The sequence below is a fragment of the Alligator mississippiensis genome, chromosome 3 (assembly GCF_030867095.1).
Source record: "Alligator mississippiensis isolate rAllMis1 chromosome 3, rAllMis1, whole genome shotgun sequence".
NCBI lineage: Eukaryota > Metazoa > Chordata > Crocodylia > Alligatoridae > Alligator > Alligator mississippiensis.
Genome location: NC_081826.1, coordinates 6940933 through 6956980, shown reverse-complemented (window position 1 = coordinate 6956980; position 16048 = coordinate 6940933). Strand labels below are relative to the sequence as shown.

Below are 16048 nucleotides of genomic sequence, written 5' to 3'. Positions count from 1 at the left end.
ACTCCTCGCACGCCGACGCGCGGGTGCTTGATGCCACTCACTAATGCCTTGCAATAGAAGCTTTCAGCCAGCTCTCCAGGAACCTCTGCCGAAATCACCTTTTTAAAGGCATCTCTTAGAAGATGCCTGAGCTCCACACCACTGATATGCTCCTCCACAAGGACCTGATGAAAAGCAATAGATTAAGAGAGAGAGAGGGGTGTGTGTGTGGGTGTGTGCGTGTGTGGTCAGAGTGCAGGAGGAGCAAGGAAAGGGGGTTTTCTTACCCAGATTGAGCACTCTCCTGACAAGTTAAATGCTTTGCTCAGGCGATTAGTCCCAGTGGGCCGTGGTTTGGGAGAAGGGAAGGAGAAGATAGAGACAAATTTCTTCACTGAATGGTGATTGCAACAAGAGACCAGGATGAAAAGGCCAATGTGGAAAATGTCTCCTCTGCTTCGTCCCTTTGCTTTATCTCTCCTTGATGTCTTAAATGTGTTCCATTTTTTTTGCTGGGCTGTCACCAGGGTGGCCTTGTATTGTCAAGGCAGTGAAGAAAGCAGGAGAACAGGAAAGGCTGCCAGTTGTTGAATTTCCTGCTATTAATGGAGCCTAATCTAAACATCGATGGCAAATATTTACCTTTGAATTCCCCCTGTCCACCGTGTCAATGGGTGATGGACAGCATTATACCCTTCTCATTCGTCACATTTGTGCTTATTAAGGCAAATCCGAGAAGAATAAGACCATGGGGGCTGAGGCAGAGATGCTTATCTTTTTTTGGTTGTGACAGCCCGAGTTCACGGGGACCAGCCCTGCGATCCTTCATCGGGATCTTCAGACCAACGGGTTCCTGGGAGGCATCGGCTCCGTTTCACCTTCCTTTTGAGGGAGGGCTGTGCTTCCTACGCGTCTGGCATTGCACGCCATCAGCAGCCACGCTCGGCGGACGTGGCCATGCCATGACCAAACGAAAGGAAGATATCCAGGCTCTGATTCAGGACATCATGTAAAGAGATGTTTAAGCCAAGCTAGGGGACTTTAGAGGAGCTCATGCTTACCTCCTTCTAAAGAAGGATGCTTTCCTGCATCAAGGTGTAGACATTTGGCCAGCTCTGGCAGGCAATAAAAAGGGAGTGGAAAGACCTGTGAATTCTGCTCACCAGGGGAAAACTGGTTTCTATCATGCACACTGTATACACCAGTGACCCAGACCTCCTGGGGTGGGATATGGGCTGTGTGCTGAAGCCTTCTTTAACTCTAGATTTTACAACATTGCAATAAGATGGGCTAACAAGGAGTATCGGTCTCTATGCTTCAGGGCAGACCGTCTTCTCTGGGGAAGATAGAAGTCTAGTGTATAGTGGCCCCAAACATTAAAAAAAGAGAAAAACCACAACTCTCCTCCCCACAAAAAACAAAACCCGGAAAAACCTGGTCCCCCACCAAAATGTAAGACTTAAACAGAATCCATAATATATTATATTTTAATGCAGGGCATGGATGTGTGAACTATCTACTGCCGAGTATAAAAGATGTGGGTTTTATTCTGTTTCAGCTGCTCAAAGGTACTGTGCAGGAAGGGCACACACCAACTGCGGATGCTTCCTCAGCCTGATGAAGGGCATTTGTACCCGAAAGCTTGCAAGGAAGACTTTGTCCAACTATTTGAGTAAAATACAAGCTATTGGATTTACCCAAAGAACCTTGTTTGTCACAGCCCATGTGCACACTCTTACCCCGAGGCAATGGAAGTAAACCGTGGAAACGTAGTCCTCTCTCATTGAAGGGGGAGCTCCAGCGGTTTACCTTTCAACGGCCACAGGATAAGAGCGTACGATTGCCACAGGGCAGCCGATGCATGGCAAAGGTCCATTACCTCTTACCTGCAATAATTTGTTTATAGGTCCTAACCTTCAGGTTTGGGGTGGGGGAGATGGGGTACTGAGCCTTCAAGTCACTCCTGGGTGATGTCTTTAAGCCTGCCTCTTAAGAACCAATGCTGAAAACTTACAATTTAAGAAGTCCCCCACACTGAGATGCTCACATATTTTAATCCCATAAAAAATGGAGTTAATATAAAAAGCACCAACAGTGGTGGGATGCATGATAAAGTCACAGGAGCTGGTAAGGCCGGGTAGGTGTAAGTGAAGCTGTAGACACCCTAATCCTATACTAGTGAGCAATCCTGGTACCACTGTCCCCCCTTTTCCACTGACTGTCTGCACCACACCATTGTGACCCACATGGCTCTGCCCCTTTCAGCTTGTCTTTCATTGCTCTGACTCCCTCTGCTCTGCTACACGAAGTGATGCTAGTCCCAATAGCCCATTCGTCTGCTTGACCCACAGACATCCCAGAGAGCTCTTCCCTTCTTACATCTGTCATTGCTCCCTGCATTGAGCCTTGCAGCTACGGCCCTCTCCTTCTTGAGAAAATACTCCCCTGAGACCTGTTTCTGCTGTGACACTCCCAAGAAATCGGCCAACACATTGTGGGTAGGCTAGCGGGCAGGACAATGTTTATTGTTGAAATGATAAAACACACGCTGAGGTATATGAAATATAGAGCTGGTAATAATTGTTTGTTCTGCGTTGTTTCCCATCCTCAGCCCTCCTCATGTTAGAGTGCAGTGTGCCTACCTCTCCGAGCGTACAGCTCCTAGTGCTAAGGGGCTTTGGTCGTGAGCCAGACCTCTGCACGATGTTCGAATGATTCACTGCCTGAGAAGACTGCAGGCTCCACTACTGAGAGGATGCACGAGCACCCAGCACTCCTGTTAAAAGAGATGAGGTTAAAAATGTGACTCATACACGCCAGGCGAGCTAAGGGGGTGCATATGCATAAATCCTCCATGCATCTGCGAGGAAGCAGAGACCAAGGGACAGGAAGGCAAACATGTGCTTTGACAAAGCGTAGTGCATTGCTCTTCCATTTCCTCGTCGGAAGGAACTGGGCGGAAGAAGATGCCTGGGTGCGGGGAGCACAGCTTGTGTTACGTGTCCCAGAGGAAGCTGGTGTGCTGGGAGACCTGGCTTTTGGAGTTGGGGGGTCTCCAGCTGGGAACACATCTGGCCGTTGAGCTCATCTTGGTCATTGCTGAAGGCTGGAAAGCTCCGGCTCCCCTAACTGAAATCCTGACTCTTCAAGAAAAATCCCTCACTGAAGGCGGTGCTGTTTCGAAATGTAAGGAATGCGGGACGCGCTTGGGAGGAACTCACTGAACTTTAATACTTGGCCCCTGCCTCCTGATGGGACGGCCCCTGCCTCCCGAGCATTACAAACGATTGTACATCCCTGTCCCATGACAGGCATTGGCAGCCGCTGATTGCAGCGGCTACTGCAGTTGAACCCGGATTCTTCCCAGCATGAGGTTCCTCACTCCCCTGCAAAGATGAGCAGTTGGGAAGTCTCCGGAGGATTTTATTGGCAGCAAACAGCTGCACAGGGTCACTGAAATGCTCCAGCTGTTTACTGTAGCTTTTATTTGAAAGGGTGTTGCTTTTCCAATCAGCGGCCTGGGATCACTGCTCAGCTCCAGCTGATCGGAGGAGCGGCGCCTTTTGAACGCACAGCCGCAGCAAACAATTCAGCACCTTGTCCCTTGGGCAACAACCGGCTGTGACTTATGCGGGTCCCAAACCTCCTGGATGTGGACAATCCGGGTTCTACTGCGTTACATTTAAGAGGAGGTCTTGCAAGAGCGATCTGTTTATATCACATCTAAACACACATGACATTTTACATACATCCTCTGGTTTAGCACATGGGCAGGAAGGGAAGAGCCTGCTTCACTGACACCAGTTGCCATTTGGAGACCTTAGGTGAATTAAACCCTCTTCCCCCTAGCAAACTCAAGCAGTGTGAAGCTCAGAGCTCCAGTGAAATGCATGGCCATGCTACAAAGGTCTTTCTTTTATGCAGCTCATCCCTTGTAGGGAATCCCTTACTCTTTATGGTATAGGCTTGGTGATGGTAGCAAGATGCTGAAGTTACAAATGATTATTTTAGCTTTTGGGCTCAGGCCCAGATCCTCAGCATTATTCAAGTGTCTTGTTTCCACTGAAACCATGCCAGACATTAGCACCACCATCACCACCAGCGCCTTTGGAGAAGACTGAGAGGTGTCTCGCCATGAAAGCTGCCCTTAGGGGCCTAAGTCAGCTGCATGGACAGATGTCAGGCTCCTAGTGGGACTGGCCCACGCTCCTCTGACCTGCTGCCCCTCCAGCTTTGTGCAGCCAGCTCAGCTCCCAGCAGCGAGGCGCAGCTCCTCTTCACAGGACTGGGGTTGCTCGGTGGGGGGCTCTTGCAGCCGGATGCTCTCTCTGCTCCCCCGGCTGGAGGCAGCGGCAACTTCAGCCATCAGGGAGGAGGTGGTGCTGGCAGCTGGGAGAGAAATGGTGGGAGGGAAACACGCGGTAAGGGGCAGCGGCAGACAGGGGGAAAGCTAATGGCTCAGCTTTGTATCAAAGAAAGCTAATGGCTAACAGCTTTTTTTGCAGGCTTCCCCAGCAATAAGCACCCCAGGCCCCAGGCTGCTGCAAGGCTCTCCCTCTCCCTTAGCATGGGGTCCCTCCTAGCCCTCCTCTCCCCCTCTGCCTTCGGCAAATGAATCTCAGGCTTCGCTCCCCTGCTCTCGCCAACCCTCCCAGGCCCCACTGTCCCCAGGAGCCCCAACCCACATCACCCTCCACCATCCTTTCCTCCCCAGCCACCTCTCTAGGCTCATTGCCCGTTGTCACCATTCCCCATGCACAGTGGCTAATTCAGACCCTTGCCCCCTCCCAAGCCCTCACAGCCCCCGATTCTGCCCCAAAACTTGGCCGTCCATGATGGGTTCAATAATAGGGTTGAACCTACACTGCTGGGTTCAGTAATAGGCTCTAACTTTCCCCCGGTCTATTCCTGCTTTCCCAGGAGCCCCAGGAGGGGAGCCCCCATCATATCCACTATGAAGAAATAATGCTTCGTGGATCTAGGTAGGTTTGTGCATCGATCCCCTGCTTCGCTCCGTCCGCAGGGTCCCTGCAGCCAGAGCAGGATGTTGCACATATTGACACACATCTCCCCTGGTTCTCGAGGTCGGTGCTCCCCATGGGGAACTGCACCTTTGCAAGACAGAGTTATACAGAAGCTTGTGGTATATGAGCCCGATTGCTTAGAAGCTGAATGAGGCAAGCCTTGGGCAATGTCTGTGGCTCAGCGTGAAGATGGCATGGTAGCAGGAGTAAACCAAATGGAGATAATACCCCGAATAGAGGAATGTAGCAGTTAAAAGACCCCAGCAGAGAAGAAATGCTTGAGAAATATGGGGGACGATTGGAGAAGGTTTAGACCGTCCTTTGTGCTGGGTCTGCAAATGTGTGGCGGCAGCAAGAAAGAGAGGCAGGCAGAAGGCAGCTTCACGTCCGACAATCGGCACGTGACGTTTCACAATGTTTTTCAGCTAGCGCAGGCAGAGGAGGGTTAGGGAGAATATCTGACAAAGTTGAGGGTTGCTTGCACAGGAGTGAACTCCTGTGCAAGCACGAGGAAGAGCAAAAAAAAAAAAAAAGATCAGTTCATCACAGATGTCAGGCTGAAGAGCCTGTCTCACAATTTGCAGGGGCTGAGTCTGATACGAGATCAGATTCTAACCAGAACCCGGGACAAAGCTGAGAGAGACCCCGAATTAACCCGTGACAAAGAGTGACTAAACAGAGGAAGTTTGCAGACAGCTGGGCAGTGGGTGCTGTGGACAAAATAGAGGAGAAGAGAGAGGTGGTTCACCTCTCTAGCCCTAGCAGAGGTTAAAATTGGAGCCGGCCAGGGCTGCAGTTCTGCATGCGCAGCGCTAGGAGAGGAACCAGCTGGGGGGACGTAATGACTGATCATTGTAGGGAAAAAGGGAGGATCATTTGTGTATAGATAGAGTCGACATAATTAACTAGCTTCACCCAAGGGGAACATTTCCCACTACTTACAAAGGGAGACATTTTTGAAGAGATGGCTGACACCAAGTGTTTTGATGCACCAGCAAAGCTTGCAGCAAAGGCTTACAAGGGGCCTTTTGGACACATACTCTTGGAGACACTGGTTTGTTTTTTTAATTGCCATTCTGGTTATGTTTGGGGTCAAATGTGTTTCACAGAAAAATACAAGAGATTTTGATAGGATAGACGGCACTAAAGTCTCTATGGGGGAGGTCTGGATCTAGGGAAGAACAGCTGAAGAGTGTGATCAGAGGCTCCGAGCAGCTTTGGACAGAGCCTGGCTGGTGGGCTAGAGCTAAACACCCCAAAATGTAAATACTAGGAAAACAGATAATGCCCAAAAGTGTCTGGATAGATCACGGTCAGGTTGAGACCATCGGCAGGCTGCCTGCACCAGAGACTAGGAAGGATGGGCTGATACAGTATGCAGGAACATTCATGTCTAATCGAGCTGCTCGAACCAACAACGTGAGAATTTTCCTCTGCAAGTTGTGCAGTGGAAAGAGGTTTGAGAAATTGGAGGATTTAATTAGAAGCCCCAGATAATAGGGTAAAAAAGCTTAAAATTATATTCTCCATCAGTAAGTCCAAGGGAAGTACAGTTCTCCTAAAGAGTGAAAACTGGGTATCAGGGTCTCATGCATCAGAAGTGACAATAAATTGTGCATGTTGGTCTGCAGACATAGAGAAGGAGGCATTGGCTTTATCTGATGGTATAAAACATTTCTTGGTTTTATATATAGAAGAGCTCTGATAGCTGAAGCTGACCATAAACCACTTGCTGACATAGCCAAGAGATGCCTGGCATCCCCTTTGCCTTCTCCGAAGAATGCAGAACTGATTTTTTTTAGCTACAAATATATTGTACGAATCTGGGAGAGATTTGGTAGTTTCAGATACTCTCATGACAGCAGCGGGGAAAAAAATTGCAGTGGAATCAGAGCTGGACTTAAATGATGTATACGTCCGGTCTCAGATGAAATGTGGACTGTGGTTGTCGGAGTTACTGCAACCGAGGAGACCTTGCAGAAGACAAGCACACAGGGTGGCCAGGACACCTCGCCCTTATTATTGATTTAAGTGGTAGCTCTAGGTAGCAGATGGGGTTTTTAAAGCAGCAGGATGACACTAATGGAAAATATGTAAAAAGATATGGGAAGGTCCTTTGGTTATTAAAAAAATCCAAGAACAAATTTATACTGGCCACAAATGCACAGTGGTATTAAAGAGACTGCTAAGGATTATCACATGTGACAAAAACACGGGCCAAGTTAAAGAAATATTAGCTTCTTGAACCAAAATAGGCCTTATTTGTTTATGCTGGATAGAAGAAGTGATGTACTTGTCCAAGACTATTACTCTAGCTTCCCTGAGATAGTCTCATTAGAAGATATTTTAGCTAAATGCGTGATTCATTCCCTATCAATGCATGCTGTGAAGAAATAGGTGACATCTCAGCGTTTCAGGAAAGGGAGAGACGAGGGATACACAATTGGCCAACTTGCCTCAGAAGGACTTAGGCTGGTAAGAGTCTTAACAGGGTGAGGAGGCTGAGCCCCGGGTTTGACAGAGCTATGGACTGATACACTTTAGCTGCCGGAAAAGACCTGCCGGCCTATGCAACACTGCAGGGCTTCTCAAAGACCATTGAACATTGGGAGTTAGTAGATCCTTTAAGTGTAAAGGGATATTATGTCAATAATGTTAATACTTGGTTATTATCATTATGCTTGGATGGGGCATTGTACCTTCATGAAGCTCTCAGAAGAGCTGATGGCAACATCCTTATGCTATGTAGACAGTCACGTTATCCAAAGCTGATTGTTTTCAAACTCAGGTCCTGAATGAAGCAGCCGTCCTGAAGAACAGTATACTCTCTAATGGAAATCCCAGTAACCTCCATTCAGATTCTTAAAATACTCTTCATTGGTTTCCATCCATCATCTTCAGCTTGGAGGAGATTAGACCAGGAACTGGTGGAGCAGTAGAGATCCACTGATCTGTTTGAAAAACATTTGCAGCCAGCTGGAATCAACAGAATATTTTTCCAACTGCAACTTCCACCATCATCATCATCGTGATGGCATTTTGCATTCAGACTCTTGTCTCTTGCTGTTTCTTTGAGATGCTATTTCATGCTTACCTTATTTTAATGGTGCAAGACAGGGGAGAAATAATATAGCATTGTAGGGAAGGTCTGCAGAGAGACTAGAGCACTGTTTAAATCCCAAACATGGGGAGTTAAATCATGCGTGTGGCTTTGCACGGAGGTGACTTTCAACCTCCATATTTAAGGTGGATTTTCCTTTCCCTTTAATTTCCTTATTTGAATCAGCAGGACAGATGCCCAGTTAGACAGAACCAGGGCGGGAGTTAGAATAGCAAATCCTAATATAATACAACTTAATATGTTGGTCCTGTTTGTCATCATTATTGCAGCAAGAGGAGTAGGTAGAGTTTTTAGGGAATCACATCAGTTTGTACAGACTCTTTCTGTGCCCGTCTGAGATTTAGGGAAACCTGCGATTCCCATGACTAATCTGAGTACAGAACATACTAAACACCAACAAACAGAATAAAAAATCCTTGCACATATATATATTAGATATAAAAACCAAACACTTCCTTTCCTTATCGTTGCATTGTCAGGGATTATTACTATTTTGCTTTACAGTATCTTCCATAAAGTCCAGGCACATTTCAGAGACATTTGAATTGCTGCTCATGGGCTTTCTTTGTCCCTCTCCACTTCCTTGCATGGCATCTAAAATCTTGGCAGTCACTCAACCAGTGGAGAGCTCAGCAACATCTCTGTTTCTCAAGAGCAACAGTTTCAAGGTGGGAAGGCTTTCACAGGAAACACGGCCTTCTTCTGCGCCCGAGTGTCACACATCCCGGTGTGAAACAGTAAACAAAACCACCGACAGAACTGGATTTGGCACGAGGAAGACGTTTGTGTTCAAATGCAAAAAGAGCGTTCCTGCCCTGTGCAGTCAGTCACAGACTATTTTTTGCATTGGCATGAACAGCATGAGAGCTCCTCTTTCCAAACAGAGCATCGTGTTCTTGAGGAAGAAATTCCAACACAACCGGTCTAAACGTCCCACTAGACAACACAAGGTCAAGGACAATAGGACTGTACAACCCAGCGGTATTCCAGCGACCGTGTGCCAGCCTACTGCACTATGCCCCCTTTATTAGATAGGTGTGCTGCTTGGGGAAGGCAAGCTCAGAGGGCTCCCGATCGTGTTTGAGAAGGCGATGATTGCATTTGTGCCCGAGCCCTTGGAATTCTTGTTCATACTGATGATGTCCATGCTGGTTTGCTCCAGCTCGGCCTTCCTGAAGATGCTTCTCATGGTCGACTGGAAGTTGTTGGTGACAAAACAGTAGACGATTGGGTCCATGCAGCTGTTGAGGCTACTCAGTGTCACCGTCACGTGGTAAGTTACCAGGCTGATGCTCTCGGGCATGTCTGGGTTGATGGAAATAGCCACTTGGCGCACATGGAAAGGAGTGAAGCAGATCATGAAGATGATGAGGACGGTGATAAGGAGCTGTACAGCCCTCATCCGTCTCTCCCGGCTCTGGTGCATGAGGCTGGGTTTAGACAGCGCACACATGATCCTAGTGGTGAAGAAGGTGATGATGACAAGCGGGAAGAAGTACTCACAGACCATCAAGGCCAAGATTTTGGCAAGGCAGCAGTGGGCATAATTTATTGCCATGATCAAGACGGAGAATGTCACCACCGTGGCAAAGATCCAGATGAAGACACAGATCCCCTTGGCACAGGTGGGATTTCTCCACTTCCGAGACGCTTCCACCTGCACGATGGCCAGGTACCGGTCAACACAGATGCACGTCAGGAAGAGAATGCTGCAGTACATGTTGACGAAGTAGCCGAATATGTGAACAAAAGAGCATTTCAAGCAGTCCCTTGCACTGTAGTGCATGATGATCCGGACAGGCAAGGAGAAGCCCACCAGTAGGTCAGTCACAATCAGGTTGATGGTGTAGATGACAGAGGTGGTTTTTGTCTTGGTGCGGAAGCAGAACACATACAGCGCCAAGCTGTTGAGCACCACGCCCACCAGGAAAATGATGGAATTGATGACCATCAAAGAGATCCATAAGCCGTAAAAGTCTTCGTATAGTTCGTAATCCAGGCGGACAAACTTATAGAACAAGCTCTTCTCATCTGAGATGTTGGGCGTGCTGGTGGAGTTGACAAGGCTGAGGCCCAGCACTTGGGTGGATGTGGCCGGCATGGTCAGTGCTCTGGTGACCTGGAGGAAAGAAGCAAAGAGACGTTTAGAGGCAGGCTCAGGGGCTTACAGCACAAACCCTTACAACCTCAGGAAGAAATCGCAAAGGCTTTTTGATCACACCTTCCCAATGGCCCCCAGCTGTATCACCACAGGCTCTGAACACAGGACATCTCTGAAGCAAAGCAGTTGGCTTGAGTAGGTACCTCTCTGGTAGCCACTAGTGGGAAACCTATTACTATCACTACTGCCCTTTTAGTGTCTCGGAAAATATGCACGATGCTTCAAAGAAGATCCAAGTCCCTGAAGAGTTTGCAATCTTTGCTTCAGATAGGTGGGGATAAGACACCTTAGAGAGGGGGACGAGGTGAAGATGCAGAAGGGACACAGTAGTGTGATCACAAAGCTTCTTGATATGCCAGGTGCTTATCGGTCCAGCTTGGACATGGCAAAGATAACGATCCGTTGACTCACTCATTGCTGGGATGGGGAGACATGTGGGCTGCCAGCAGGATTATAAAGTAGGAGAGGGTAGTGACTTAGACCAAGGAGGGAAGGCTGGGGCTCCTAGCTATGAAGGGATTAAGCCAAGCGTGTTGGAAAGTTGCTTTACCAACTACTCCCCAGCTAAAAATCTGCAGCTCAGAGGCTGGGGAAAACCCTATTTGCTCAGAAGCTTATAGCAAGTAGAACAGCTACCCAGGCAAAAACTGCGACCTGAGAGCCATGTTGGGTAGTACAGTCATATTGCTCCCTTGTCTTCTACCTGTTCTCTCTCATCTTTCATGGCGGTCGCATGATCTCCGTGGGGCAGGCTTGCTCTGTGTGTGCTGAGACGGAGGAATCAGGGCCTCCTAGCAATATGCATAATACATACATAAATAATAATGAAATAAAATAATTCTAATGCACACGTGGTGGATCTTGGGACAGGCTAAGCAGTGGCCCTCTGCCTCTCAGAGAAGTCGGTAAGTTTGTAGCCCTCAAGTTCATGAAGAAGAGCTGGGAAACACGACATGGACAGAAGCGAGACAGCAGCAGGTGCCTGAGTGTGCAAAGAGCCCCCAGCCGTGGCTCCGAGAGATGGGAACTCGCCTGTGAATGGCCACAGGGCGTCAACTACCCCGGGGGGCCTACGAGCACCATCCCAGCAGGGGACTATGAGTGGCTGGAGGAGGAACATGCAGCATCCCGGCCCTATTCGGCGAGTGAGAAGTGGATCCCCAGCCATTGTTGCTGCAGGAGAGGGATTCCTCTTGCCACCTTCAGGTACAGGCAGGCCGTGGCACGGCATCAAGCCCTGGTGGCAAGTCATAGGGCCAGTCTGTCATGTACAGCCAGGGGCCTTAATTGCCTTTACCAGCTCTAGGGGTGGGCAGAGTAAGGACTAGGTGGGAGCTGGAATAGAGATGAAGTAAGGGGGAAGCGTAGGACAATGCAGAGGTGAATGGACAGCTGGCAGTGGGGGTGATGGGACCTACTTGGTATCACTGAAGCTTTGGGTCCAGAGAGGAGCACCTTGCCGAACCTGCCTGTGGCTGAGCTGTATTTCTCTGCCACTGCTCTGACCTGTGACTGGGAAAGGGAAGAGGCAGGGCCAGGGCTTTGCAGCTATGGGCAGACAGGTACTGGGCATGTATCTCCACCATAAGGAGTTTATTTTTGCCAGCCGAAGTCAAGCTGGCTGCATCTCTCTGCAAACTTAGCCGTGGCAGCTGGGAGATTCTCAGCCGAGCTGCTGCTCTCACTGCGGCTTCTGCTGTCAAGGACTGACAGTTTAATTTGCAAATCATTCCCGGCTCACACACTATTTTAAACCTATTTGTATAAAAACTATATACACAGAGACTTGGCTGATTTAAATAGAAATAGATGGCTGACAACATCTGGAAGATCTCAAACCAACCTAAAAAAAAACCCAAACCCCAAAGCATCCTCCTGAATCAGCAAAGGATAACACTGAGAGGCCTGGGCTGTGATCTTAAAGCACACAATGTCAAAGAGGCAAGGAAAGGATATGAGAGACCCATGTAAGCACGGAGGTGGGTAGCTGTGCTGCTTGGAAGCCGGGCAGAAGGAAGGGGAGGGTTACACCTTCAAGACCAACTAGTTCAGAAAGGCATGAGCTGTCATGGGCAACAACCTACTTCATAAACACGTTCTCCAGAATTCATGGGAAGTTCAGTATTCGTGGGGTTCAGGTCTGAAAGAGGACATCCTGGCTTGTGACAGACACTTCAAACTTCCCCAAATCAGTCCCCAAAATCTTTGTGGAACCTGAGAAACCACGAGCAGCTTGCTCCCAAGGGCAGGCCTTTTGGACAAGGGTAAAAGACGGTTACAATCGACTGTGCGCTAGACCACTCTGCCATCCACGTGAACCACGGGGGCACGGGGGGAGTGCCACTCTGCCGACAAGAAGTTCCCGGGAAGAGTTTACCCTGCAAAATGCAGCAGGAGGGACACAGCTAGCTGGGGAGTCTCCAAGGGGATGCTGTTTCTTAGGAAAACGTCAATCGGCAACATCAACATGCTTTGTGGGGATTAGCTTTGGGATGCAGCCCAGGAAGGGCGATGCGGGAACCTGCCTGCTAGGCTCTTTCCGACTCTGCTTGGGTTCCTGGATGCTTGCCTGCCCAGATACAGGCCAGCCCATATGATGGGCAGATGGAAAGCCGCGTGGCCTGGAGATCTGTGAGCCTCAGCTACCCAGCTCCCAAGGTCTCAGGCTCCATGGCTTCTCCACGGCTCACCTAGCAGGCTGTTGTGGAGCGGGGTCTGCAAGGTTTACGGGCTTCTGCCAACTGCTGGAGCAGGGGCTGGAGGGTTTGGAGCCTGGAAGCCCTGATGGTACAGCGTTGTGGTTTCTTTGAAGCCCTGCATCCCCAGGTCCTGTAGCTTCAGGGCAGCCAGACCAATTGGGACTGCACCTGTTTTATTCCAAATATGAATTAAATCAATGTTCAAGATCTCTAAATCCTCTTAGAAAAGGGAATTGTCTCTCCACTCCCCCACCAGTACTCAAGATGCTGTTCAAAACTTCATTGCCTGCTTTAACAGCTCTTATTCACTCATCCATCATCATTTTTTTGTAAAAATATTTTGTCACGGCTTGGCCAAAAATGGCATTAGGCTCGGAGTGAGGTAGAGCAGTGCGCACAGAGTGAAAGATTTCTGAGAAATGATCACAGTCTTGTAGGAAGGTACATCAGAAAAGCAAAAGCAAATACAGAAAATTATGTTGTTGCTTGAAGATGGATGACTCCATAAAGGAATGAGGGTCAGAGCGTCGAAAGCTGTCACCCAATGGAAGATGTTGTGCTTTCTTTTGTTGCATGGACAAGAAACCTCAAAGAAAAATGGGTGAATCTACATTTAACTACCCATAGGCACCTTCTTACCTTGCGGTAAGTGTGAGCTTCCTTACTCTCGATTCCTTACTGCTATTCTGTATGCCCGGGTCTGGATTTCAGATCAGGTAGCTGTGAACAAGGATAGTCACTAGGAATATGCATTCAATTCAGTTTGAAATAAAATATAATACAGTCTTAGTTTGTCTTCACTAGGCATTGAGTCTGGTCCCTACTGAGATTCATATACACGACAGAGCTTGCTTTACATGAGATGCTTTACTGAGCATTAGATTAATGTAACATGCAGTAAAGCATCACCACTTACACATGTGCAGTGATTACTGCACATTTGATTAGTCTAATGTACTGTTTGCTAGTACCAATACATACAGCTACTAAAAAAACCAATGCGTTAAGATAATGCGCATTACAGCACGTGTACATGCGGCCCAGGAGCAAATTGCACCCAGCAGCCCAGGGAGCAGGGGGCCACGCTGCTGCCTGGCTAAGCCCTGAGCTCCAGGAGGCAGGGGGTGGGTTGGTGGGAGGGAGCTATCCTTGGCTCTGGGGGCAGCTCCCAGGCCCAAAGAGCTTGGGGTCAGCTGTGGCTTGTGCTCCCTGGAGGAGTGTGTGCAGGTCCAAGCCACCAGCTGAAGAGGTGGGGTCATGGTGCCCATAACGTGCCCACCCTTCCTTCCCCTGAGAGCTGAGATCACAGTGGCCCAGAGCTTCCCCACGGTGCACATCCTGAAGCCAAAGGGCAGGTGCTAGGGTGCAGGGCAGAAGGGACCACTCAGCAGCCCCAGGGTTGAGAACTGCCCTCACACCTCTGAGTGGCCGATCTCATCCCTGTTCGGGCTGTCCAGGCCCCTGTGCCTCTGCAGTACCTGGTATAATGACAGAGCCTGGCCCAGCCCGTCACCAGGTGTGCCTGGTCCAGGGTACCTGTGGTGCAGGGGTCCATGCTGGGGTGCCTTTGGGCCTGTTGCCCCCTGTGCAGTTACCATTCAGGGGCAGGCAGGCAACTGGTGTTCCCAGCCCCCGTGCCCCTGTGCCTGCCTGCTCCTTGCTCTCTGCCTTGGGGCTGTGTGGGCTGGGAGCTGCCCATGGAGCCAGGGGCAGCTTTCCCCACCCCCCAGAGCCCAGACCTCACCTCCCCGCCACCTGCCAGACAAGAGCTGCCCCTGGCTGCTGCAAGGGGGAGGGAGGTGCAGAGCAAGGTAGAAGCACCTCTGGACTAGGCTGCTCCCACTGGGTGCAAATCTGGGTGCACATGTAGATGTGTTCCTGGGCAAAGTTTAATAAGCCTGAATTTACTGCACAGTATACTCAAGTGCATCAACTGCACATGTAGACATGCCTGCAGAAAAGAAAGCAAGAAACCCTGATGTCATAATCCAGTTCTGATTTGCAGTAGCAGAATGCAGGAAGATATCTGCCAAAGACCTGAAAGGGTCCATTCCAATCCCTTGTACAAATGCAGGATACCACATGCTTCAGCCAGGGAAGGTTAGGTAAGATATTAGGAAAAACTTTCTCAGGGTGAGGGTAGTAAAACATTGGAACAGGTTACCGAGAGAGGTGGTGCAGTCTCCATCCTCGGAGGTTTTTAAGACCCTACTAGACAAAGCCTTGGCTGGGATGATCTATTGGGGATGATCCTGCTCTGGGCAGGGGGTTGGACTAGATGTGACCTCCTGAGGTCCCTTCCTACCCTCATTTTCTAGGATCCTATGATTCTATGGTTTTATTCTCAAGCCAGCCCAGCCAGGTGTCTGTTTAACCTCTCCTTGAAAACCTCCAAGAAAGGAGATGCCACAACATACCTGGGCAGCTTATTCCACTGTCCTACTGTTCTTAGAGTTGGGAGGGTTTTTCCTGAGATCTGACTTCAAATAGTTTAAACCCATGACCCTGTGTTCTGCCCTCTCTGGCGAAGGAGAAAAATGCTTCTCCATCTTTTTTATATCTTCGTACAATCAAAGCACCAAAACTACTTAGCAGAGGTGCTGTGACCACAGCCTTGAAATTGGAACAGCAAGGTTTGCTTTTGAATGACCAAAGTCAAATTTTCCACTGATCTTGGCCATATGATGAGATTCTCTTTTCCTGTCCCAGAGCCTCTCACCTATGTTTTAGTGAGAAGCTCCAATCAAAATATGCAAGGACTATTTGCTCTCTCCTCTGGTCCCAACAACTCTTGTCCCTACAGCTCTCACCTTCCAAATCTAAATGCCAAGCTGTGAACTTTGGGTCAAAATCCAGAGGCAGGTCAGAATCTTATGGCTCAAGTCCATCGCGACACTTGGTAGCAATGGTCATGCCTGTGGTTATGTGATAGTAATTCAATATAACTACAGTGTGATGCACACACATACTGAGCTTCTTCAGCATTTCTCAGGAAATTTCTAGCCGAAACTGGAAGCCGGAACGTGTTCAATTTCTCCAAGAGTGACGAAGTCGCTAACCCCGC

At 49.0% G+C, this 16048-nt stretch overlaps 1 protein-coding gene across 2 annotated transcripts in view; it reads right to left on the bottom strand.

Annotated features, from left to right (window-relative positions):
• Positions 1-2038: 2038 nt before the first annotated feature.
• GPR20 (G protein-coupled receptor 20) overlaps positions 2039-16048 on the bottom strand; it is a 40675-nt gene continuing 26665 nt past the window's right edge. For both annotated transcript variants that reach the window (XM_019481808.2, XM_019481807.2), the window contains exons 2-4: positions 13624-13704; positions 7703-10243; positions 2039-4368 (exon numbers count right to left, since the gene is read on the bottom strand). In XM_019481808.2, the coding sequence (XP_019337353.1) occupies positions 9152-10225 (1074 nt within the window). In that variant the 5' untranslated portion in view covers positions 10226-10243; positions 13624-13704 and the 3' untranslated portion in view covers positions 2039-4368; positions 7703-9151. The remainder of the gene's footprint in view (positions 4369-7702; positions 10244-13623; positions 13705-16048) is intronic.